The sequence below is a fragment of the Corapipo altera genome, unplaced genomic scaffold (genome assembly GCF_003945725.1).
Source record: "Corapipo altera isolate COAL_440 unplaced genomic scaffold, ASM394572v1 44, whole genome shotgun sequence".
Lineage (NCBI taxonomy): Eukaryota > Metazoa > Chordata > Aves > Passeriformes > Pipridae > Corapipo > Corapipo altera.
This window is the reverse complement of record NW_020884880.1, coordinates 16,221,828-16,248,880: the sequence shown is the minus strand read 5'-3', so window position 1 is coordinate 16,248,880 and position 27,053 is coordinate 16,221,828. Positions and strand designations below refer to the sequence as shown.

Here is a 27,053-nt window from a genome sequence, read left to right as displayed (position 1 = left end):
GAGGCATTGCCTGAGGTCAAGAAGACAGTAGGAAAAAAGGAAAGTTTTGAACATGAAGAAAGCACATTCTTAATGTCAGCTGATTACTCAGACTGTTTCTGATGGGGAGAGAATGGAGTGCCTTGTTATCCACTCTATTTATATTACAAGACTTATACTTTGTTCTCAAAATTCACTTTCCAGTCACATTCAGCAGTAATAGTTGAAGAGAGAGTGTCTAAATCAAATACTGGAACATGCAGCTCAGGGAAGTGGTTGGTTGACCATCCCTGGAGGTATCTAAAATTTGGGTAGAGATTGCATTTAGTTACATAGTTTAGTGGTGGATTTGGCAATTCTGTGTTAATGGTTGGACTTGAGGATCTTAAAGGTCTTTTACAACATAAACTATATATCCAGGAGAAAGGAAAGTCTAATGTTTCCAGCTACTTAGTCCCTGGACAAGCAGAGGTTGAGGTTTGAGGAGGACAAAATCTATGTCAGCTGAATATCAGAGTCAGTATAGAAACATGATGCTAGAGAGATTAAAACATTCAGATGATCATCAGATGTTGCTGTGTAGAACTTAGATTATGTGAAACTTAGACATTTTTATTTTGTCAATACTTTCTTCCTACCTCTGTTCATCCTATAAAGTTATTTCGTTTTCAAAGCATGGACTTATTTTGACAAAACAAGTCCATTGTGCAGAAGTTTTGACATCTCTTTTAAATTACTTGAGTTTGATAAAAATGATATGTTAATAGGCAATGGCTCTCTCTGATAGTCCTGTTTATAATTTGCAAAAGATTAATAACCTGTATTCTGACTGTGGAATATAAAAGGTTTCTGCTTCTGGCACTGGAGTGAATGGTTGCAGTATTTGCTCTTTTGGGGCCAACTTAACTTCTGGTGGGGCATGGATCACAGAATTGAAAAGAGCAGAAGGAAAGGCAGAGGTGATAGTAGTTAATAAGACAGAAAGTCGGAAATAAAAGCAACCTCTCTCCTGTGTTTGAACACATCCATGTGTTTTACTGTCAGAAGTTCCCTTTCTCTCAGAAAAGTTTAAATTAATATAGAAGAATGTACCAGAAAACATTATACTGGGAGGCAGGATGCAGATCTAAATGGTCTCATAGGTCCTAGAATTTCCAAAATCTGCTTTCAGTGTCAGGAGCATGCTTAATGTGGATTTTCTGTCATGCGCTTAGATGACTTCCAGGTAAATTACATATTTGTTTCCAGCTGTTTGAATGAATTTGGTCCTGCACCTACATTCTTTGGGTTACAATAGAGTCAGAAAGATTTTGAGCCTGAAAGAGGGTGGAGGAACATGAGAATGAAAATCAGATGCTGAAGTTGGGCAGGTAGTGGTTAACTAGAGTTTCTTTAAAGTCTTTGGCTGGAATTGTGGGAAAAGAAGACGATGCTTAGTATTTCTTAATTTTATATAGAAAAATACATGAGGAATGGGTATAGACAGGGGAAAACATAGACAGTATAAAAGGGGGGGTCTCTCTTCTAGTTCTCTATTGTGCCATTCATGGAAAAGACTGCCTGTTTAAACTTCAAGGAGACAATTCTCTGCTTTTCAGTTCTTGCTATTCACTTGTATTTGAAGCAATTTTTGCTGTCAACTTCTTCAGTCAACGTGGGAAGTAAATCAGTCAACTCTAATAAGCAATTGAAATCTATGAACAACTGTGCTGGGGACTCTTTACAGAAACCACTTTCCATGAGCAAGTCATCACCTAAAAGGAAAGATAGATTTTAAACTCCTTGTTGTGCAGTCTTCATCTACCCTTTTGTTTTGTTCTAAGTTCTTCCTTACAGATTTATTTTAAAAATTAGAATTTATACAGTAGAGAATCTGAAATTCTGGATTATTAATAGTAGGTGCAGATAAAAGATTTCACTGTAATAATGGCAAAATGCTGTCTACTTTTGGTTACCAATTAGTGACTCCTTCTTGCTCACTTTCTTAGGCACTGTTAAGGACATAAAGAAGAACTTGCAGAAGAGAAACAGACAGGGGTATATGCCGGTCTGGTTCATAGAAAGAGTACAGAGTGAAGAAAATGTGCAGCAAATTGTATTTTTTTAGAAAACATACACATGCCCACACACTAATTTCTTCTAAAAATGCATTAAGAGAAACTTGTGCTTTTACTTGGCTTTGGTTGGTTATATACTGTTCCAACATGCATAAAATCTTCCCAAATAATCTTACACTAACTCTGGACACCTCTTGCTTTTCTCTTTATGGTCAGTAAAATTGCACTCCCTGAGATAACTGTGATATATTTTTTTTCCACTGTATCTTTGCAGCCTCCTCTCATAGCAAATGTAATATTTACTTTTGTGAGAATTACTACTAAACATAACTGCCCCATATGTAAACAAATTCCACTTCAGAACTTCCAGGCCTGACTTTTTCAGTCCTTTGTTCTTTTATCACTCCTCTCATGTCTTTTACAGTCTCTGGAGATATTCCTCTTCTGTATAGTTACTTACTCACATCACAGCTAACAGCTGGGAGCCTTGTCCTCTGAAAGAGTGGATGCGCAAGCCAGTATCTCTTTTTAAAAGCTTTATATTGGAATAAAAAAGCATATATTTGAACTATACTTTTGAGGGTGTATTGCCCACGAGCATGCATTTCTTTTAAGCTCAATTGAAAATGAAGTCTTTTAAGGTTTTAAATGGCTAAAGGGGACTGACTTCTTTTCAGCAAAGAATTCAATACGGCACTTACACCTAACTCCCCTATGGCCTTTAAAAGCTGGATTATGAATTCAAAATGTATTCAAACTTAAGTAATGGTCTACTTGTAGATGATGCAGGTACTTTCACATATATAATTGTTTGATGAGGTGATCAAAAATTATAATTTTAAAAATAGAAGGGTTTATTCTGTTTCTCGTTTATATAGGTCTCATTGTGTCATGGTGGGATAAGTTTAGATATAGATGCATGGCAAATGTACTGAATTAATTTATGTTAGCAGTTTTTGATGGGTATAAATGTTTCTTTTTTATTTCTTAGAAAGGAAATTTTATAAGGTAATCTCTGAACAGGTTTTATCCATTCCCCATCATAGCATACTTTCTCTGCATCAGTGGACTTGTCATGATAATCAACTTTTTTGTCCCAACCATCAATCACTCCTGATTACAGCTGGGGAGAAGTTCTGTTCTGTTGATCAGCCCATCAGTGCACATAATGTTACACCTGGAGACAAGTGAAAATCATCCCTTGGTGGGAGAATCACTTGCCTTCAAGCCTTTTGTCTGATGTATTTTAATTTACATTTAGAGTCTTGATGAAATTGTCAGTGCTTGCTTTGATTTTATTATTTCTTGGATGAAAATAATAAGTTTAGTTGATCTTTCCCTACATGATTAGAAGAAGAATGCTTTTCTATTTCAAATAAGTTGAAACTTTTTCATTTCATTGTACAAATATTGTAATAATTATAACTATATAAATTAAAAATCAAATTGTTATGTGGTATTTCCCTAGAAGAAACTTAATACATGCTCACACAGAATTTTTGCAAAAGCTATTTTGTTGGCTTTTAATTGGATATTTAGCTAGAGTTATATTTATCTTCAGTATTCAACATATATCATGTGGCTGTGTAGCAAATTTCTTAGCAATTAAATAGTTAAAAAAAAGGCATTGTTTCTTTCTTTAAGGGAAATATGTTTAAAATTGTGATCCTTACTGAATAACACTTTCCTTGTAATAAAGGTGGTTTTCAGATGTCACAAGAAAGATGAAATTTCAGCTTGAGGAAGCACTTTCTATTTTGTTAGTAACTTAAATATGACTTGTAATTAACTATCAGAAAGACCAGATGTAGTTTAACTGTACCATTCTTTTTTCTCCTATGGTCACTTTTTTATTTTAGGTATCTTTTCTAAATTATCATTGTCTCAAGTTTATCCTCTCACAGCATCAAAAAACCACAACATATATGTCTACCATAAATCTCATACCTCAAGGTCTACAGAACAAAGTGTAAATGAAGAAGAAAGAATGTAAGAGTATGGGATAATAAAGATTTGATTAGTAATAATGTTTTTACATAAAAGGTTTAATTAGCAGTAGCTCTTTTTTCCTATTCCTGATGGTCATTTTCAGGACAGTGATGTATTGCTTTTCTACAGTGAGCCATGCCACCAAATAGAAGGTGTTATGTTTTCATTAGCTGCAGACACCTCAGCACTATTATCTCTCACAGAGCAACACAAAACATGTCCAAATGTCATAATTCAATAGGACAGTTATATATGCAGTAATTTTAAAACTATGGGGTTTTGCTCAGATGTTTTGTTTCTTTTTAAATTGATGATAAAAGCACTAAATTGCAAATCAAATAATTGCTGAGCCTCAGTTCTTATGTTCTGCCTGCTTGAATACCTTGTTTGCCAAATATAAAATTCCATCACTTGTGTAGTAATTGTTTTTCCAAAGTGACAATCTGTTTATTTTTATGCTTTAGTAATTAATGTGAGCACATGGCATAATTTTTATTTTACAGGTACATCGATCTGCATTACCTTTCCAAAGACTCCTACTACTTATCGTAATAACATAAGGGAAACTTTTTTTTGTTATTGAATAGAGATTTTTAATGACTCGTGCTAATACAATTCCAGTTAAATAGCCCACCATAAGTAGCCTGTCATGGTTTTAATTTATTCTTTAACATGCCTTTCATACCAGAATTACATGTAGTGATAAATGGTTGCGATAAATTTCTTGTGTAAATACATTTTGAGAACCAGCAATAAATGAGATATTAGGAAGAAATTCTGTACTGCAAGGATGGTGAGGCACTGGAACAAGTTTTTCAGAGAAGTTGTGGATTGTCCAGCCATGGAAGTGTTCAAGGACAGGTGGGATAGGGCTTTGCATAGTCTGGTTTAGTGGAAGATGTCCCTGCCCGTGGCAGGGGTGTTGGAATTAAAGAGTTAAGATTCCTTCCAACCCGTCTGTTTCTATGATTTGGCTGGTGGAGTAGATGAGAGACAGAGGCATGTCAGTGGGAGATGGGAGTGGAGGCCTCTCAGGGCTCTGAGAAGAATGACACGAACAGGCACAGGGATGACACGGTTCCAGCTGTTAGGGCCACCGTGAACTCTGAATGCCAGGAAGATGCCCTGGGAATATTAACTTGTCTCAGGCAAATTTATTTGCCTCAGACAGAGTTACATGACTCGCTGGCAATATTTGTCATAATTCAGTAGATCATAGAAACCTACATGTACAACTACTTGGTTTTACAACCACAACATTTACTGTCTGCTATTACCCTTCCATGGTTTGAACTCACACCCTTAATATTCTTCTAAGGTGACATCCTTGTTTTTTCAGTCTGTCTAAGATTTATTCATGTTGGAATAACTGTGGTTCTTGAAATTACTTATACTTTAAAGCATGGTCTTTGGGAGATAAATTGAGTTATTATATTTCTTTTATTACATTTTGGTTGTATTTTTATTATGAGATGGACTTGGATGTAATTTTGCTCCAGGGTCAAAAATAGGAAATTACCTAAAATGGAAAGATAGTCTCAAAAATTCAGTTGAGATTGAGATTTCTAAGGGTTATCTGCCTTCTTCTGATGTCATAATCCCTAGATATCATTATGTAGGCTTCTGATATATTCTGTGTCTTTATAATTGTCCATAAACTGCTGCACAGATTATTTGCAACCAAATAAAAAAAACGGGACAGAGGATTGTATCTCTCTGATGAAAATGTGAGTGTCTATTAGTTTTATAGCTGGATGTCTGCTGGAGATATATATATATATATATATATATATATATATATAAAGTGTACTCAACACTCTAAGCCTTTCCATCTAATATTATATTTCTGGTGAGATGTCAGGTTGCCCATGCTGTGTGTGTAGCCATACCCACATATATACATATATGCACATACTTACCTTTCACAAACAGGTTTGCTATAATATAAAAGAAACAGGAAAATATTCCTGTGCAGATCACTCAAATGGTGTGGTTGTCTGTAGCAAAGTTAAGTAGAAACTAGTAAAAAAGAGCAGAAAAATAAACAAAGATATTTAGGTTTGAGCTAAATTGTTCTAGTGTTCTCAATTTTTATTTTGTCATTATTTTGTAAAGTGCATTGATATATGACATACGAGTAGCTGCTGAGTATTAGTGCCAACCAAGGTGATGCACTTACTCAAACAAGTGCCATAGTGAGTGTAGGTACATAGCATATTCCAAGTTGCTTATGATACGTTTTTGTGGAGAAAACATGACTTTTTTTACTCAGCTGATGTGCTTCTGTGATGCTGCACGCTTTGTTTTGTTGACTAAGGCTGTCCATGCATCTTTAAGTTCTTTCCACTGGGTACAGGTGGAGCATCACACTTTCTTTCAATTGCCAGTCCAGGGTGAAATAAATGTCAACATTTCTGTTGACTTAAGTGGTGCCAGGATTTCACCCACACAATCTAAACTTAACATGCTTGCTATCTGTTTCAGGTTGGGGTTTTTTTCTCTCTCTCTCTCTCAGCAAGGAGGTCCTTGCAATTTTCAAAGGGCAATGAAAACATCATGATTCATTGTTTCTAGATTTTGGTGTATAATGACTTCATACGAATGAATGTTGAAACAGTTGTAAAACTCATGCCCAAACGTTGTTTTGTTACAAGAAAAGTAATGAACTATATTAGCTACACTCAAAAAATAACTTTTGGATCAATATGGTGGATAACATGCATGTTAGGAAGGTTACAGAACACAATCAGGATTTGAATAAATGAGCTAAAGTTCCTCTTTTGCAACAAGGCTTCTAGTAATTTGCTAATTTCCTATCATGGATGATTTCAACATAAATTTCAAAGGAGCTTGGACTATTGAAGCAAATAGCTCATTCTTGGAGATCTTTTGTTGTTTTTAACACATTGAATTAGCTCATTACTGCTGAATACCTGCTGGAAAATAGCATCTGTTTACACTGCAGTAATATAAAAATTACTTACCAGTAACAGAATAAGGAGCAATTTGCAAAAGCAAATCATATTTGTGCACTTATCTTCAAAAAGTAAATTGTTAATACATACCAAAGGAAAAAAGAACTTACTGGTTCATGCAATTTAATAGTAATATTAAGCATAACATATTAAAGAAATTTTTTTTAGGATTCAGTTTTTAAGGTCATAAAAGTATGAACATAAAAAGCATAGCTCTCCAATATTGCTGCTTCACCTGTACTTACTGATGTTTTAACTCCAGAAACCATCCTGAAGCTCATTGTGCCCAAATCGGTTCAAATTGTCCATATGCCCCAAATGTATACCACCAGCTTAGAAACCTACTAAGACATTTCAATGAGAGTTCTGTCTCCATTTAGGTATGTTTTCAGTAGGGTGGCCTTCATCATGTAACTTTGGGGTGCTGCAAAGCATACTGAGACACACTATTTATCACAGCAATGAGATGTCATTGATGTAAACTGAGAGCTATTCAGAATTTCGGTTCATCATTGGAGGTGAAGTTAGATTCCTTTTTTTCATTTTATTCAAAGAAGATTCAGAAATCTCTATGCCTTTTTACTAAAGGAATCAGTTTTCCAACTGTAATTTTGTAGGGCCCAGGGTAGACATCTTAACTTTTCCTTAGCCCTGGAATAACGAAAGGAAGAACAGCATAAAACAATAAAGGACAATACATGAGTATAAATTTGTTAACAAATGTTGTTAATAGGTATGAAGGAATTTGCCTGCTCCAAAGATTTTGGAGTCTCAGCATTAAATTTCAGTACCATTTGGAAATTTCACTCTTTTAAAAATCCTTACCCAAACAAATCTAAACCATGAAATATCTTAGGTTTTAAAATCAGAAAGGGCTTTTATAGCTGTCTAGTTTGACCTTTTATTTATATTATATACCATACAATTTCATATAGCTGTTCCAGTTTTGAACCTGATAACCTGTGCTTGACTAGATAAGATGAGAAACATAAAAGCCAATGTGACTGAACCTGAAGCATAGAACATCTCTGAGACACTTGTCCTATAACTTGAGCACCTAAAATGTCCTGTTGATTTCAGAGGAACTGTTCTTATCCAGTAAAGTTTATAGAATTGCAACCAGTTTCTTTTAGCTTCAGTAAGTATTTAGTTTTTGTCGATGGAAAACAAAAACAAGATTTGCAGATTTCAGTGTAACATCAGATAGAGGGAAGGAAGGTTTGTGGAAAGGAAACAAGATACAGCTGCAGTGTGAACAGTAAGTGATGTCAGAACATGTAATTAAGTTTTGTATACTATTTTGTGTCCCTAACCATGGCTTCCTACATAGAACTTGACAGATAGCTTAAAGGAGTGAAAGAAGCTGAGCCGTCAGCTTGGTACTGGAAGATACCGTACCAGGTTCTGTACTGATGATAGTACAACAACCTACTTTTGTCAGTAAATAAAACCCATTTTTCAGTCTTCACTACTTTTGGAACAACTAAATCTATCCACATATATGCATTACTTTAAGAACCAACTATTGATTTAATAGCTAACTTGCCCTACAAGCAGGTCTGTGTGCACTATATATCTCTAAAGGAGATGATTCGAAGTGCTAAGGCTCTGACCCTCTAATAGTTGGTAGAAGTGTGCTGGCAAACCTTGTAGGAATATACAGCATCTTGAGGACTTCACTGAGGCTCTGAATGGACTTAATTGAGGCTGCAAATCAGTTCACAGAATCACCCAAGGATGACTGAAAGCAAGGCCAAAGGTATAAAATTATGTAAAGTAATAAATATAACTTTGTTGTAGACTGACTGATCTTCAAGTTTTCCTATACCTTATAAGCCATTGTTCCTTCTGGATATTTTGATTGTTTTTCTCAAAATATTTTCTTCTTGGCTAATTGTTTAGATAAAACAATTTGGGTTTAATGCAAATTTGCTTCCATGGTATGCCACTAACTGTTATCATCATTTAGATATTTCGGTTCTATTTATGTTGATTTATTACATTAAAAAAATTACTTTTTTTTAAGGTAGGAAACAGTATTTATTCATTTTATTTTTTTTCCTCTTTTTCATGTAATATATATTTTCTCCCAACGAGAAAAGTCAAGTGGATAAACCTGTAGGGGGACTTTTTAAACAAACTATTGGTATAGGACTATTTTAGAGATACAAAATCTGTCTAAATAAGAAAAGAAGTAGTGGGCTGAGAGTTCTTTTTTTCCGAGAAAACACATTGCCCTCCATGAATGTTTCTGCACCTGGAGGGCTTGGATTCCTCTTGAAATATGAAGACAATGAAAGAATAAACTCATCCAGGGAAGTGGTCACAGCACCAAGTCTGTGTGACTTGAGGAAGTGTTTGGACAACGCTCTCAGGCACATGGTGTGATTCTTGGGATATCCTGTGCAGGGCCAGGGCCAGGCCTGATGAGTGCCTTCCAACTCAGCATATTCTGTGATTAGTCCTAGCTTTAAACTATCAGTCTTTGCACAGTTGTGCAAACTTCTCACAGGAAAATTTCACATAATATTTTAAAAACATTTACAGCCTTCTACAAGAAGGCTGGACATTTAACCTGGGAAGCATCTAATTGCAACCAAGTCTACATAAAATAGAGCTGGAATCAGGAAACTTGAGCATTTATGTTTCTTCTTGTGTGTTTTGAATTTCTTCTTATGGTTAGTAGTTGATCTAAAGGACACTGGAAAAATTTGCATTAAAATAACTATTGAAATATAAATTGAAAATTCAAAATGAAAAATTTATGTAACTGCGTATTTGAGTGAAAGAAACAGAAAGCTGAATCAACATTTTTCTGAAGGCAAACCTGAAATTTGAAAATCTTGTAATAATTATAGTATTAAAACCAGTAATTCCAATAAAAGTATTAACACTATGCTTAAGAGCAGTGAAAATATCTCCAAGAATTCTCTTTTGTGGTTTTGTATATACAAGTTATATTAACTTGTTTGCAATTTCAAATATAAAGTTTAAATCATACCGAATAAGTAAATATGCACGTTTTGAGCTTTTCTTGTTTTCTGTGAAATTTCTTGTATCTTTGTGTCTCACCACTATTCTTCCATGATGCTTTGATTCAATCAAAAAACACCAGAAACTCAGAATTCAATGAGATTGCTATTATGAATATAAACACACAAAAACAGTTTCCTTGGCAACAGAAACCAGGTGAAAACACTCAGTTGAGCTACACTAAACCTGCCCACTTAACTTTATGTATTTATAAATTCTCAAGCTGGATGCAGAAGGAATCAAGTATTTTTCGCTTAGACAGTGAAAAGTTTCTAAATTAAATGAGTCTCTGGGCAGGTATGTGTATATCCTTGACTCCAATTAGCTGAACAGTGACAAACTGAGATTCAAACAGGTGTTGGCTACCACTGTCATCCATTTTCAGACGATGCTAGAAAAGACCAAACTTTTCAACACTCTTCAGAAAATTGCAGTTATTTTAAATTCAACAACATCTGTTGTTTTTAAGTAAATATTGTTTGTGTAAAACCTGAACATGAAATTGCATTTACAGTATTAGTTTCATTAACACAATGAATAAAGGTATGTGGGTGTGTCTACTGCTAGTGTAGACAAACTGAGGTACATTTATGTTAAAGTTAATTTCATTGATGATACCAGTTTTCAAAAGAGTGTGTTTCATCTCCCCACCAAAGAGCTTCTCCAGAAACAACTATTACTATAGAAGTCATATATAAAATTCCACACAACAGAACTTGATGACATTGTCAAAATGTTTAAAACTGCTCTGCCTTAACAAAAAAAAAAATTAAATAGGTGGTAAAGTACATTCTGTTTATCGAATTTCAACATATAATGTAATTTTGTTGTGCTGCATAAAGTACTGGTGTCCTGAAAGGAAAAGTGCCAGATATGGGAAGTGATTGATTACTTGAGTTATCTTCCCTTCAGTATATATATTTTGATACTGTGTATATCGCCTCAAAATGCTGTGCAAAGTGTATAATATATCTAGAAAATCTTCTGTATCTTGATTAAATCATTTCAAGTAATGCCACACACAACGGCAGCTTACAGTACAGGTAGATAGATGGTCATAAAGATACTGTGTGATGGGGCAAATGATGTTAAGTAGAAAATTTTGACCTTCTTCATCTGACCAAGATAAAATAGCTTTTCCTTTCCATAACGAAAGTATGATTTGCCTTTCCATTATGAAAATGAAATTGATTTTACTATAGGATGGATGATTTTACCATAAGAATGGGGTCAATGCCAATCTGTCACAATGTGATACAGACTCTTGCCAGGTGCAGTCTCTCATCATTATAGAAATGGTTTTGGAAGGAGCCCAAATACAGGAAGTGTGATAAAGCAGCTTTATTAATGCAAGGAGCTAGTGAGCTCAGAAAGCACCCATTCTCTCTGATGCTTGAATCTCAGGGTACATTCATGAGTATATTGAATAAAGGTTTGGGAAGGAGAAGAGGGAATAGAAAGCTTTTCTTACCATGGAAAGATAAAATTTATACCTGGGGAGTAATGTGCTGGGACATTTATTTTATTCTGGAGAAATTTATTACTTTTTTTTTCTACAGAAAAAACCTTTTTGGTATTTACCCTACTATTGTTTTTTTGACTCTAGGGAAAGGGGCTAATTGATTGATAACAGTTTAGGGGGCAAAAGTCCTCTCTCGGAACATATCTGAAAGAAGTCATGTTACACATGTCCTGTTTTATACCACAGTTACATCTGAGTGCATAATTAGATTACAGAGTGGTGGTGATGATAGAGTGCACAAAAAAGTAAAATGACACATTTCAGAAATAGAGGTAAGCTTAGCAGAAGGAAGAAATGAAGATAGACAAAGTTTATCTGCACTGTAATTGGCTGCAGACTGTATTTGTATGTATCAGGTAGAAATTAGGATACTCCTTCAATATGAAACACGTCATTGTGTTGACATCATCTTTAAAAATTACATTATATGTCTTCACTTAATCTCCTATTCTGCAAAGACTTACACAGGTACTTAGTTGTTTCTTGTACAGTGTTTGTGAAACTGTTGAAATCCGTGGAGTTCCTCTCTTTTCTAGAAAGTAAGCACAGGACTTGTGAGTAGTCCTGAATTTCCTGCATGTACTCACTGAGCAAACAAAAGAGTAGGCCTTATAAGAAATTATTTTGTAAGATTTAAAATAACCTCAAATAAAAGCTTACCTACTAAATAGGGTAAATACATCTCTGTGAAAAAGACTGCACTATCCTGTACTCAATTTTTTAAGTGTTGCTCACAGTTAAAGCCCTGCCCTAGGCTGAACAAAGTGTTGGGCATTTCAGGGCTGTTAGATTTTCTCTCTATAAACTTTTCCAGTTTACTTAGTGGAGAAGTTCTGTAGAGATCAACTCAGGTTATGTAAATGGCATGTATCTGGAAGAATACAGCTGTCTCGACTGCATACTGCAACCTTCCCTGAGCAATGCTATCATCACTGACTGGCCAGGCTTTGGAGTCATTAGGAAAAAATGTCATGCTTGTTCCAAAATTAAAAAGGTCGTTTGAATTTTACCACTTTCTTGTGAGCATAGAACATCAGTAAAATTATATTTGAAATACTTATTGACTGCCCAACTATAGGAAAATATTTATACTCAAAGATTACAATGATGTGTAGTATAGGCATCTCATAAACAATTTCCCTGACTTCATCAAGGATAGAAGCCTTCTTGGCTTATGCAGTTGTTGTATTATTGCTTTTCGTGGGTGCCTAGCTCACTGACAGTATTAGTTTGAACCAGGAATCTAAATCTTTTGGTTTCAGAGCTCTTTATTGTGGAGAATTCTGACATCAGCTGCCGATGTAGTAGCCAAAATTACTACTGTCGTAGAGGGAATAACAGCAGAGAGGGTGGTAGCATCTAGTTGCTGATAAAAGAAAGACATGAGATGATATTCTCAAGTCTCAGACAGACAAAAAGGACTTTTCAGCACTCTCAGCCCTTGTTTGGTGTCTTCTAAGGGTGCAGACAGACTGCAGCCTTGCTACTAATTGGCCAGATGAAAGCACGGAGCAGAGCACTCTCCACAATGGACAGCTTTCAAAATGCACTGTAAAATGAGAAAGTCGTAATAGAAGATAGTTGGATTTAATTTTCTAGAGGAAGAATCAGTGGAACATATTCACCACATTTTTTGAAAAAAAATTCTTTTCTTTGAACTGACTTTAATTATGAAGGTATTACCTAGGGAGAATGATTAAGGCAGGAAAAAAAAATCTGTAAGAAGAGTGGCAATGTGAGGTGGACCAGGAGCGATATAAAGAGGGTAGAAGATGCAGTGTTGCTAAGTTGAAAACTCTTTAAGAATAAGAGGAGACCTGTTTTTTGTCTCAATGCACAAAATTAAGTAGAATGTTTTTGTTGGACCAACGCCTAAAGAACATAAGTGAGAAGACATGATTCACCGAGTCAAGCAGACAAACTTATTTTGAAGACTTCCATGTAGATATCTTGACTGTAATTGTAAGAAAATACTGTCTGGATTGCTTAAAATATTTCTTCTTTCTCAGTGTATTTTACACATTGCAATTTGCTTGGTAATATGATGTCCTTATGGTGATTGTGGTAAAATATTGCACTTCTGCAAAAAAAATACAGCTGGCTTTTTACACCATGGTTGTATTTTCTAACTACTCACAACTGCATATAGAACTTTTTATTCTTTTATGGTATGTTTATGTCTGTGTACTTACAACACACAAACACGTGTATATATATTTATATAACAAATGTTTATATAGACAAATACTTTTTTTTATATTCTAGCAACTTGTGAAGGCTACAAAAGATACGGATTAGAAAGGTCCCTAATTATTCAACACAGATGCCTGGAAAAAGAGGAAGAGATTTGTTTTACAAAAGAGATACTTAAATTAGCTTGTACTGCTCAGATAGACGAGAAGTCATTACAAATAACATTGAAAAGTGAGTTGTTATTTAGACATTTTTCTATTTCATTGAAGTAGTTCCTACAGACCAAAGTTTGTCTACAAGTAATTTGCAGGATCAGAGCCCTCAAAATTTAGTAAAAGATCCTTGAGCTTTCAGCTTCAGATAGAAAGTAATAATCTACTCTTTACTTTCATGTTAAACATCTTCTTCAAGAATGGATGTAAGTTCACTATAGTTTTGCACCAGCAATATTTGACATATTTCTCATGCTTCATCACTCACTGGATTACACATTAGCTGACAGTGACTTGTCTTCACAGTGCTAGGGTTAATTCTGTGTATCAAATGTGGAAACTATGATGACGGAAGAAAGTAAACTCTTTCTTAAGGTATTCTTCTAATGTATTCTTTTGTAATAATAAAAAGAATCAGAATTTAATATTAGAGGGGTTTTGGTATAGCTGATTGACTATGATTATGAAGTGTTCTAACCTAATAGGAAATATTTTTCTTAAACAATGAAGGAATTTTAGATCAGTTTTTTCTCAAGGGAAACTGGCTTCCACAAAGACGAGCAATTATAAAAGTACCCCTTTATAAAACATGGAAAGGGAAATCCTCCCTTGATTCCCATTGGCTTCTCTAGATGTAAGGTTTCACCTGTAACCTCTGCTCATATCTCATTTGAGTACAACTGCATAAGGTAATTTAAAAACATATATGTATTATCTGTTTGGTTTTTGCAACTGTTGAAATCTGAAGAGTTCCAGGAGACTCCTTGTCAGCTTTCTGATGGAGTAGTCTCTTCATTCAGTTTAGTATCATGTTTGGCACCAAAAACTGGGACTAACTTGTCTTTGACTCTTCTACTCTCTCTTAGTATTTCTTAATTCTGCACGAAAGTTGGGAATAATTCCATTTTATGATCTATCTTATTTTTGTATTCAATCTACAAGTAAATACCATTTAAGGAATGAGGCTACAAGTAAAAACCATTTAAGTAGGGAGGATTATTTTAGTCCTGTTACAGCTGCAAGGAATGATTCATTGAGGTACCATATTTTGTGTTGCTGTGCTGAAAAAGATATTTATGGATATTTTCACATTTCCTACATCTTACTCATGCAAGGAAAGATAATGACAGACTTTTTTTTTTTTTTTTTTTAATTAGGGTTCCAATTCAGTTTTAAAAGTTCAGCATGAGCTAATTTGGAGCTAGTTAAATGCTTAGGAGCAATCTGTTTGCTTTCACATAGAACTCCCATTAACATGCCAGCTACAGTTATATTGAAACAAGCTCAGATGACTTTGTGTCCCCACAGCGGAAGGAGATTTAAACTTTGAAATAAAAAAGTCATGAAGATCTTATTTAAGTAGAAGCTGGGTAAACTGGAAGCACTCTGTGGGAAGTGAGTTATGGACAACTCTAAGTAACAGCCATTGTAAATTTGAGCAATGTGTTTCTACTTTAGAGCAATTTCATTCATATATTTCAGAGCACTGAAAAGATCACCAATTTCTACATGGGCTGTCATTGTATATTCCTTGTGAATCCAATATGCAACTTGAGGTGAGGTTTGTCGAGCTATAGCTGTGAGAATTTGGAGAGACCTATGGATGCAGGAGTCTTAAACCTGAGGTTCTCTGCCAACAATTCTGTGAATAAAGTTGAGCTGTGTATCAAACTAATATCGACATTTATAATTCTGTATTAAGGATCATGTTCTGACTAAATTTCTGATGTTTGGTGACTGACATTGTTAGTCAGGGAAAACAAGTTCAATCAGAATCTGAAGCTGACTGATGTTTAAATTTGGCTAGAAACTGTAAAAATAGTTGACATGGTAGCAACACAAGGGTGTACAGTATAATGTCATTTTTAATGTGTCATCATAATTTAACACTGGTCTTTCGGTTTGATTATAATTAACATTCCTTGATTGTTTGTATTTGGCTTACAGTATGTCTCAATGTTATGTGTTGAGAGTTGTAAAAGGTGCATGATTGTGCTGTTTCTGTTCAAGTTGTTTCTAACTAAAAACTTCACTGTCCAGTGTTCTTTCAATAAGGGTACCTATTACAATATTTACATTATTTTAGGTATAGAGAAACTGGCTTTTCAACCAAACTGAATGATGCGTCTCAATATTCAAGAGTGTATGTGTGTGTGTGTGTATCTATATATACATACACATACACATGTATGTGTTTATTGGTTTAAACAAGGTCTCTCACTTCTTTTCTACCCACCTCACGCTTCTCAAGTCTCAGGCATCTGGAAGGAATCAAGACTTTTCATGTAAACTGAAAGTCATAAGTCTCAGGAATAATATACTCTCTTACAGTGATATTCACTAGAACTTCTCTCCCCAAAATTCAGCAGATCAAATAGTATTAAATAAAGGTCTAATGACTAATATTCTCATGCAGGATTCTTCTACCTGCATAAGTAACGTAGTGATTCAAATGACTGTGTCTTTTTATCCCTTTGATGCTCTGGGTTTATAGTCACTAAATTCCATATATGTTGGAATATTCCATTTTGATTCTTCTGATTCCACAATAGAAAACTTTTACCTTTCTTTTGTGTTCTAAGTATCTTCTATTGTTTCATGCCAAAAGGAAAATACTGACCTTTGTGGGTCCTTGAGCTGACCCAGAATAGTTGCTTTTCATTTGTTCAATTCTGTAGTAGTTACATTTTTATTATATTTCTAGTCTTCTCTTTCAAGTAATAAAGGAGATACTTTCAATAAAGTTTGAAGATCAGCAACAAAACTATAGGCAATTTTTCAGTTTGTTAACATCAACTGAAAGACTATCCTTCTTATAAAACTTAAATAATTAGTGAACAAATAAACTCTGAATATTCATATTAATTCCAGTGTTTCTTTTGTAAAATTTAATCTTATAGTTCAAATACTATTCTTGTAATATACTTGCACATAAATTAAATGAAGGAATTTGGTTATAGCTCTTGAAATAATGAAAAAACATACAGTGTAATGCATAAATCTTAATAGTAATGCACATACAAATCTATTTCAGCTTAACAATATGAAATAGCCAAAATATATTTGGGACTGTGACAGGATTTGTGTGAGCTTTCTCCTTTGAAAGGATGCTCCTGGCTTTGAATTTCAAACACTACCTTCTGTAGCAGATGAACAAAAGTAATCCTCTTTTTTTTAGGAAAACCAACTAATTGCATGTCTGCCTCACATTCAATTAAGTCTTTGGTGATGGGCTCTGAAGGGTGTGTTTTATATTTTCCTTTCTTTTGTTTGGGCTGGTTTTGGGTTGGGGTGTTTTTTGTTTGTTTTTGTTGTAAATATTTGCTGAGAAGTTCCTGATACCACTGTTAAACTGTTCTTTGAAGGAAGCTTTGACAAAATCTCTAGTTTGAAATAGGAACTGGAAAAGTACAAAGCTGATGGGAGGAGAGTGCCATCCTCCCTGTTGCCTGAGAATTATTTTTTTCGTGTGAAAGCAACATAAGCCTTAATAGAAAAACTAATGGTAGCAAGGTAGACTAAACCAACCTAATTTTGGTCTGAAAGTAATATACCATTATACAGTAATATACTGTATTTATTAAATTTGGGTTGCTTGAGTACTTTTTCCATTGTTTTCCAAGCATCATTCTAAATATAATATCCTGTTTGGTCACTACTTGGATAATGTGAATGGTACCCATTATTGAAAGGTAGTCTGTATTTGTACTAATACAGAGAATGCCAGTTTAGAAATGAGCCTGATTGCATGGTTCATTTTGTTCTCCTTTGTAGAGCCAGGCTGCGGCCCACTACAAAGGCACTAAACATGCCAAGAAGCTCAAAGCACTGGAAGCCATGAAAAATAAGCAGAAATCTGTTACTACCAAGGACAGCGCAAAGACTACCTTCACTTCCATCACTACCAATACCATCAATACCAGCTCTGACAAAACAGGTTAAGCGACAATCTTTGTTGGTTTCATTTGTTTTGGTTTTGGTTTGCTCTGTGTTTTGGTTTGTTTTGGTTTTTTTTCTTGTTTAATTCCATGTCTGTTTGTTTATGTGCTTGCCACATTTATTCATGCTCGATCCATCTTTCTGTGTGATATTGATTTCTTTTAGTCCTTTCAGTAGGCTGGTGAGAGTTTGATAGTCATGTAGCCAATTTCTCTTAGTGAAAAGAGGCTTGACATTCTTTTACAATGGAATGCAATACTCATGACTTGATTAACATATCAACTGATCTAAACCTCCTGGTCTCTATGCAGTATCTATCTATAAATTATTATATATAGCATATTACTTTTAACCGCAATGTATTAAATTTCACTATTTGTGTCTAAAGCCTCTTAAAAAGCATTTTCAGTAAAAACCTAATTTTCATAAATTTCAAACATTACATTATTGTTTTAAAATGGATATTGCATGGTTTTTAATTGGAAAGAGCTGTATAACCTCTATTCCACACAATCAGGTAAGTGCTATTGATGCCAATTATTCTGCTTAAATGAGTCTTCAGACTGAAATAATAGCTTTTAAATTATTGTATGGGTAAAAGTTGCTTCTTTGCAAATAAAATCTATGTGAGTATTTGTAAAGTCAGCAGGATTTGGTTAAGATTGCATTTGAATTATGTAGCTATTGCTGGAAATATCAATGGAAGGTTGGAAGATCACTGAGGTGTAGTCTAGTGTCTCACAAGGTGTGACTTCTCTTGTGTATAAAGGGATACAATTTGCCTATTTAGTCATAACCAACCCCAACTCTCCAAACAAGACAAAAGTAAGCATAGCAAAAAAAAAGCTAAAGCTCTGAAACATCAGAGACCTACCTACTGATGCTGAAAACTGTTCATTTGGAACCAGTCCTGATGCAGTAAGTTATGCATTGCAAATGGATATGCGCTAACTAAATAATATAACAGAAAAGTATCTTGCAGACATGTGTGGTACCTTTCTTAAGATACATCTTCACTGTATTTGTTATAGACAGGTATCTTTTTGTCTATCTCTCTCTATGTATATCTTTGTTATACCCTTTATTATGGACAGCATATGTTTTATGGAGATTTATAACCTAATTATAATGCAATGACTTCAAAAAACATTTGCTACATTATTTTTCTGTTTGTTAAAAAAAGAGAACACATTATGAGAACTTTTGTATCATGAATCAAACGAAGCGTGGGAGAATAGGAACAATGTCAAACATTATTTGTGAAAATATGTGTTTCTAAACACACAAGTACCTTTAAAAGTTTTTCCTGGTGCTACTTGTTGGCATATTCAGAACAGGAAGGAGGATGTTTTGTGAAAAGAGTGATTTATTTTTTTCCATTATGGTCTGGTGGTCGGAGAAAATAACTGAAGAAAAGAGAGATCTTTTAAAGCTTTAAAATGTATTATTCAAAAGCTTTTATCTTATGCTGTGTAAGTTTGAAGGATTTTCCAAGGTGCCTTAAAACCAGTGTGTCTTTCCATCAAGCTTTGAATTAGATCCCTGACAAGATATATGAACTGTCTTATATCCAAGGTCAATAGTACAAATCAGTTTTTATATTGGCATAAGTAAGAAAATATCAGAAATCTAGTTGCCCACACAAGTAATGGCCTATGCAGGAGTTTTCTCAGCTTTACACATTGTTTCTAACTTTCTGGATTAATTTCATAGAATGTGTGTATACATATATGTATGTACATGTATAAATATATGTATTCTATTTAAGAAATACTGACCTTTATGGTATTTTAAAAGGCAGATATTGAGGTTAATTGACAAACAACCCTAAATTAGACAATTTCTTAAAATATTGAGACCCTGATTCAACTATTGGCAAAAGCCCTATTCAATCAGTGGTGTTCAAAGGAAGGCAGCAAGTTCTACCCAGATGCAGTTATTACAGGTCAGCATTGATGTGACTGGCTACAGAATAACATCCTTGGTGTAAATTATCCTTTGTCAAGCATGTATATTTATACATGTGAGGAAAAAAAAATAATTGGGTAACCAAAAGGATGAAATTTTTCTGTCTACTATGACAAGTTAAAAATTTCATAAATTGAATTTTGTTTTCTTTCCAGTTGTTTTTATATCTTATATTTGTTTGATAAAAATTTTAAGAGCAAAATTATTTCAGAAAGCTAGAATAATCTCAGAATATACTGTACTGTGATTTTGCACATATTTAAATGATTACTGTGAAATTCAAATAGTCTGATAGTACTATACAGTTCTTAGGGAGTAGTTGTACTAATGAATATAATTCATTAATTAATCCTTCATAACTAGAAATAAGTTTTGTTACTAAGGCCATGTACTTGTGATCATTTCGAACAAAAGATTTTTCTGCAGTATTTTTAAGCTGTCTGCTGAAGATTAATACTTGATCCTAAATACACTGAGGATAGGGTCATGTTCATATCACCTCTCATATATCATCTGCAGCAGTGGTTAAATGGTGAATTGCATGTCAGTCACAGCACATTGGTCAGCACAGGGTACACTGGTTCCGTGTACCCTTACCAGCTCCAGTAAACAAAATGTCATCAGGAAATCTGCAGTGCTATGCAATGAGGATTATGAAAAAGATCACACAGTATACAAACTGATTCAAGAGCTAAAGCAGCAATTTGTTATGTTGCTTATTCTGGAAGTGTTTTGTTAGATGTGGCACCAGCATGTGTTATTGACACTGTGCAGCTCACAATGTAAGCAAATTCCTTAAAACCTCTCATACGTGATTCCTGGTGTTTAAATTACGTGTTAAGGAGAAAACATAAAATATGGGGTCATTTTGCTCATTCTGTGAAAGTTGCTAATTTATTGTTTTTCCCTTTAAACAAACTTTTAGTATTATTAGAAGGCTTGAACTTGAAAAATCTTTGGGAGAATAAAATATCATGAATAGTTATATTGACAGCCACAGTGGCCAGACACAATGGGCAATGCCATTCTCAAAATGTGGGAACTTTGTTATCAGTTCTATTATTTAACATCTTTCTTTTATCTCTATTTACCATTTTTTGTGTTATACTTGCAGTCACTTAGGACAGAAAACATGACCATTCCAAGGCAAAATCTGCTTTATGGTATCATACAAGCCAGATTTCAGTATTTCTTGATTTTCCAAGGGGTGACAATGAAAATTCATATTTTTATTTTTGTTATATATTAACACACATGCATATATGTCTTTATTGTTGCTTTTGAATGTTACACACTATGTCTTAAATCCTTTGTACTTAAATACAATGAACAGCTCTTAAAAACAGAGAAAAATATTATGAGCAGAAATAGTGTGTATCTGGGCCAAGGCACAGACAAGATCATCTATCACTAGTACAGTCTTAACAGCTAAGAGGTCCCTGTGGTGTCAGAGAACCAAATATTGGCACCCATCCCAAAAAGCTTACAGTTCTACATAAGATGAAAGACAGCTTAGGGAGACAGGCACTGTAAATGTAGCAGGCAGGTGTTTTAAAGGAGTGGTAACATAAACATGTTCAAATAATAAAGGCATCACAAGAAATGAAAACACTGAGGTATGGATGAGAAAAAAAAGGAAGAAATTTGTTTTCTTCTCAGATACTGAACCTATGTGTGGGTAACAGCATGGAGAAAAGCATAAGTTCTCTTATTTTTTCTTCACTGAGACATGAAAATTCTTCTGTGGAAAAAAAATTTAGTTTCACTACCTCTTTACAATCTTTTTTTTTTCCTTTTTTTTTATCTAAGATGTGATAAGATATTTCTAGTCAACAGATGAAACTTGTTCCTGAAATACCAATTTCAGTCCAGCTGGGATAATTCTGAAATAGAGAGTACTTAGAGTGGGAGAGAACAATATTCTGGCATGCTCTTGGGCATAAAAGTGAAGGTGGGAGAAAGAAAGAAATTAGAAATGCTGTGGTAAGTCAGGGTAAACTCTGAAGGAGAAGGAAAGGAATATGGCATGAAACAAAAATGTTGAGAAAGATATGTAAGAGTTTGGCAGCCACAATACTACTGGATCAAAGAATGTTTGAGGCATCTGAAGATTGACAAGATCACCCCTACAGGTCAGAGTGGAGTTAGCCTGAGCACAATGCTGAGTATCTTCAGTTTTGAGTATCTTCACAACCTTTTGTTGGCAACTCACTCTACAGTTTGACCAGCCTTAGAATAAAGAGGAGTAAAGAAGTTGTTCTTATATTTCAGTCCAACTTTCTGTATTTCAGTTTCTGGGTGTTTTGTCTTGTCCTCTCACTGGAAACCGTGAGAAGAGTCTCTGTCTCGGTTTTTTTTATTCCCTGATCTCATAGGTATTTATATACACTGCTGGCTTATGTTTCAAGTAGTGCCCACCAGGATTCCAGGTCCTTCTTCACAAAGATGCTGTCCAGATGCTTAACCCCAGCCCAGACTGCTGTGTAGGGTTATTGCTTCCCAGCTGTGGGACTTTTGCACTTCCCTTCACTGAACTTCAGGGGACTCCTGTTATCCAACTTCTCCAGTCAATCCAGATCCCTCTGAATGGCAACCCAACCCATCTGGTATATCGGGTGCTCCTCTCAGTTTTTAACCATCAGCAAGCTTGTTAAAGGTGCACTCTGTCCCACTATCATTAATGAAGACTTCTAAAAATATTGGGCAATCTGTTCTAGTTCACAGTCACCTGTACAGTAAAGAAGCATTTTCTGTCCATTGCCTCTTGTCCTATTGCTTGGCACCACTGAAAAGAGCCTGGCTCCATCTTCTTGACACACTCCTTTCATATACTTACAGATGTTGATAAGGCCCCCTCTCAGTCATCTCTTCTTGAGGATGAACAGGCCCAACTCTCTCAGCCTTTCTTCCTAAGAGAGATACTCCAGTCCCGCAGTCATCTTTGTAGCTCTCTGCTGGACCTGCTCCAGGAGCTCCATGTATCTCTTTTACTGGGGAGCCCAGAACTGGACACGGCATTCCAGATGCAGCCTCACCAGGCCCAGTAGAGGGGCCAGATCACATCCCACGCCCTGCTGGCATTGTTCTTCATTAATGTACCCCAGGATGCCAGTGGCCTTCTTGTCCACAAGGACACACTGCTGGCTCGTGGACAGCTTGTCATCTAGCAGGACCCACAAGTCCTTTTCTGCAGAGCTGCTTTCAAGAACATTGGCCCCCAGCCTAGTGCATGGGGTTATTTTTCCCCACATGTAGGACTCTGCTCCTGCCTTTGTTGAATTTCAAAAAGTTTTTCTCTCTGTCCTCTCTCTCTCTCCAGTTTGTGGAGGTCCTACTGAAGGGCTGCACAGCCCTCCGGGGTATTGGCCACTCCTCACAGCTTTGTGTCATCAGCAAACTTGCTGAGGAGACATCTACCCCTTCATCCAAGTCATTGATGAATAAGTCAAACAATACTGGGCCCTGTATTAAACCCTGGGGGACAACACTAGTGACAGGTCTCCAAAGAGACCCTGTACCACTGATTACAACTCTTTGGAATCCTCCATTCACCTCAATACCCACTCATCCGGTCCATACTTCCTGAGTTTGCCTATGAGAATATTGTGAGAGACAGTGCCAAAAGCCTTGCTGAAACTGAGATAGACAATATCTACTACTCTCCTCTCATCAATCCAGGTGGTTGTTTCATTGTACAAAGCAATCAGGTTGGTCAAACATGATTTACCTGTAATGAATCCATGCTGACTACTACTGATCACCTTCTTGTCATCCATGTGGATAGAGATACCCTCCAGAAAGAGGCACCCCATCACCTTTCCAGGAATTGAGATGGGGCTGACTGGCTGGTAGTTCCCTGGGTCCTTCTTGCCCTTTTTGAAGACTGGGGTAACATTTTCTTTCTTCCAGTCTTCAGGCACCTCACCTTTCAAAGATGACCATGAGTATCCTAGCTAAGGTGTCTGCCAGCTCTCTCAGCACTCATGGATCCATCTCATCAGGGCCCATGGACTTATGGATGTCAGGTTTGCCTGGTAGTTCTCTAAACAAATCCTCCTGTATGAAGGGAAAGTTGTCCTTCTGACATACCTTTACCCTGGTCTCCTAGGTCAGAGATTCCTGATTTTGTTTGTTTGTTTGTTTAGAAAAACATGAACCCTTTTCTCATCTAATATTTTAGGCATGGAAAGAAAATTATATCCTAATAAAGGTAAATTACTAGAGTATGTATGATATAGTAATAAAATATTAACTTCATCTTTCTCATATTATCTTCAACCATAGGTGGCCTAGTGAGCACGTCCTATTAGAACATTGTGTCTCTCAGGTCTCCAGTAAGAAATCAAGAGACTTTGCTATCAGTCAACATGTAATGCTTTAGTCAAGATTCAAAACTTCTGTTCTAAATTGTAGGGAAAACTACAAACATAGTGCTTAAATGAATTCTTGTTTTTGTGAATACTTATAGATGGACAACATATAACTGAGTATTATGACACCAGTTCCATTTAGAAATATAAAGAAATATACTTTGATTGTATTTATATTAATATGTTATTGCATGTTTAATTGCAATATATGCTCTTCTTTGTTCAAGACCTGTTGTTTACTATTGTTTCCTCCAGTATCACGGATTAGCACACCTTGCTTACTTTCTTTTATCACTTAAGTGGTCAAAGCCATGTGTTACAACAGTCCTGTACACAGATGTATTTGTGCAGTTCCTACTTCAGGTCCAGAACCTGTAATGGAAAGAAAGTCCCATTTTAAAATGAAAATCAGTTTCCTTATATCTCTGCTTTCCTTTTATTTACACTTTAATTTTATCTCCGTCACATTCAGCTATTTATATTAAACATACATTTTGGCAATGGCTAGACTTAAATATTTGTGAGGGCTTCCATATATTAAGAATGACTGGATTATTTCTGGTATTGCTTGGTGTAGCTACCTTTTTTTTCACTTATTCTTCACGTTACTTGTTTAATCTTTTGTTCTTGACAAACTACCCTAATTTTTCCTTTCCTAAGAAAAGCTAAAGACGACATACTGCTGTATTCTTGATACTAACTTATACACAATGTTAATATGTTAGAGATATATATATTATATACATTACATATATACACATATTTATATACATATATATGATATATATGACACATATATTAATTTATATTTAATTAAAAGTGTCACTGTCTACTTATTAGGATTTTTATAGGCAGCAGATTTACTTGTAATCTTTTGTAACTAAAAGAAATTCTATTTTGAATAATAATACTAATGTTAACTGTATTTAAAATTCAAAATATTATTTTATAATATTTAAAATCTACTGATGTATGCAGAAACAACTTACTGTGTGATCCTAATGTGCAATTTATTGGCACAACTTAGGCTGGGGCTACCTTTTTATATGTAATTATTATATTAAAGATGTTTAATTTAGGAATACAATTCAGTGCAGTCTGTTTGTTTAACTTAGCTGTTGTGTTTCCATATGCTTTATAATATCACAGAGTGTACTTTTGTTTTGGCAAATGATTTCTTCAGATCATTTCAGCATTGCTTAGGGCACAACAAAATTAACAGGCTAACTCTTGGTTCAGCTTGTGAGATGATGGATGTAAATTGATTTCCCTTAGAAGTCAATGTTTTACTACACATCAAAAATGAACAATGACCTTGAAGTTTGAATTTACTGCATATTAACTTGTTTGAGTTATTTTGCATGAATCATTCAAAAGTCGCAAATGTGAAATAGTAAATGCGGAGTAATCGCACGGTCATTAGCACAACACGGATGAATTTCAGAGCAAGCTATAAGTCTTCATAGCCCACTTTCTACTCACCCAATTCCTAAAGTTGAACTTTTTCTTTTTTAATTTTATTTGAACAAAAAATCTTTAAAAGCAACTATAGTCTGAAAGAGATGCTCTTATTTTCTGATTCTCATGTCATTTGCTTGGAAATTAGAAATTACTGTTTCACACCTATCGGTTTTCATAATCAGATGCTTGGAAAAATCAGCCCAAACCAGCAAAATTAAACCCTGCAACACCATCTTTCACTTTAAATCGTCTATGCTTGGCCTTACTATACTTCATACAATGTGTAGCTAACTGCAGCACTTACTGTTATCAGCATTCTGCAGACTGTTGTACCAATTTTGTATTAGAGTTTGATGGCAATTTGGAAGACAATACTTCTCTTTTGATCTCTTTGTAGAACTAGGGTTTTTTCTTTCTTTCTTTCAGAGTGTAGCTAAATGGCGATATAAAAATTACAGTAATTTATGTGTGCCTCAATTGATCATGAATGTAAAATAAAATCCTTCTTTGCTTGCATCTATGTATGCTGAGAGCTCCATCATATGAACACCATGTATTTTTTTGTGGGTCTGGCTGCCTTGACAACAATTTTATGCTTGAATAATCCTGCAGATAGAAACCACTGTCAGTCACAACATTTGTATCAGCCTATTGAACCAGTATGAAAAGTCCAATACCAGCAATAGTGTTGTTCATAGGTCTGAAAAGACTTTTCTGTTGAAATATTGAGTCTTTCATAGTATGTCAGGGAAATGTCAGCATGCCCATAGTGGTAACAACTAGAAATCTTGGGAGTAATATTCTTTTTATTAGGTGTGTGTTTATCAGTTATTCATCAGTATTGCTCTAAATCAAGCACTACATTTTGTTGTTATGTTGTTATGTAGGCAATGGCATTGACACTAGCTAGTAGGACAGGTCTGAAGGCACCGCAGTTGTAGCCATATGGATTGCAAAATAATCATAGCATTGCAGTCCTAGATCTTCTTTCAAGTTTTTATTGATTCAGAAACATGTTACTGTGGAGTAATAGTTTATGGACTAATTTAGAATGGAGCAGATCCAATGCTCTCAGAGAGATGGTCAGATTTTGCAAGTATGGAATTTTTCAAATGAAAAGTGTCTGTTTCGAGGGCAACAAAAGAGTAGGTAGGTCTTCATTTAAGTGATCCATCTTTTTTCAAGGCGACATCATATTGAAAAACGGAAGTAGTCTGTTATCTACTGAGGATTGGTCTTCTTTTGTGGGGGACATTTCTAAGCTAAAACCAACCTCATCTCCAAAGATGCTTTATAGCTCGCTTAGGTTATTTTCTTTTGTGTTTTCGTGTCACATCCTTGCCATCCCTAAATCA

General features: G+C 35.0%; 1 protein-coding gene across 4 annotated transcripts in view; it reads left to right on the top strand.

Moving 5' to 3' along the window:
* The window catches only part of ZNF385D (zinc finger protein 385D), a 406,892-nt gene that overhangs the window by 324,816 nt on the left and 55,023 nt on the right, over positions 1-27,053 (top strand). For all 4 annotated transcript variants that reach the window (XM_027639199.1, XM_027639198.1, XM_027639201.1 and 1 more), the window contains one exon: positions 17,735-17,897. In XM_027639199.1, coding sequence (XP_027495000.1) covers positions 17,735-17,897 — 163 coding nt within the window. The remainder of the gene's footprint in view (positions 1-17,734; positions 17,898-27,053) is intronic.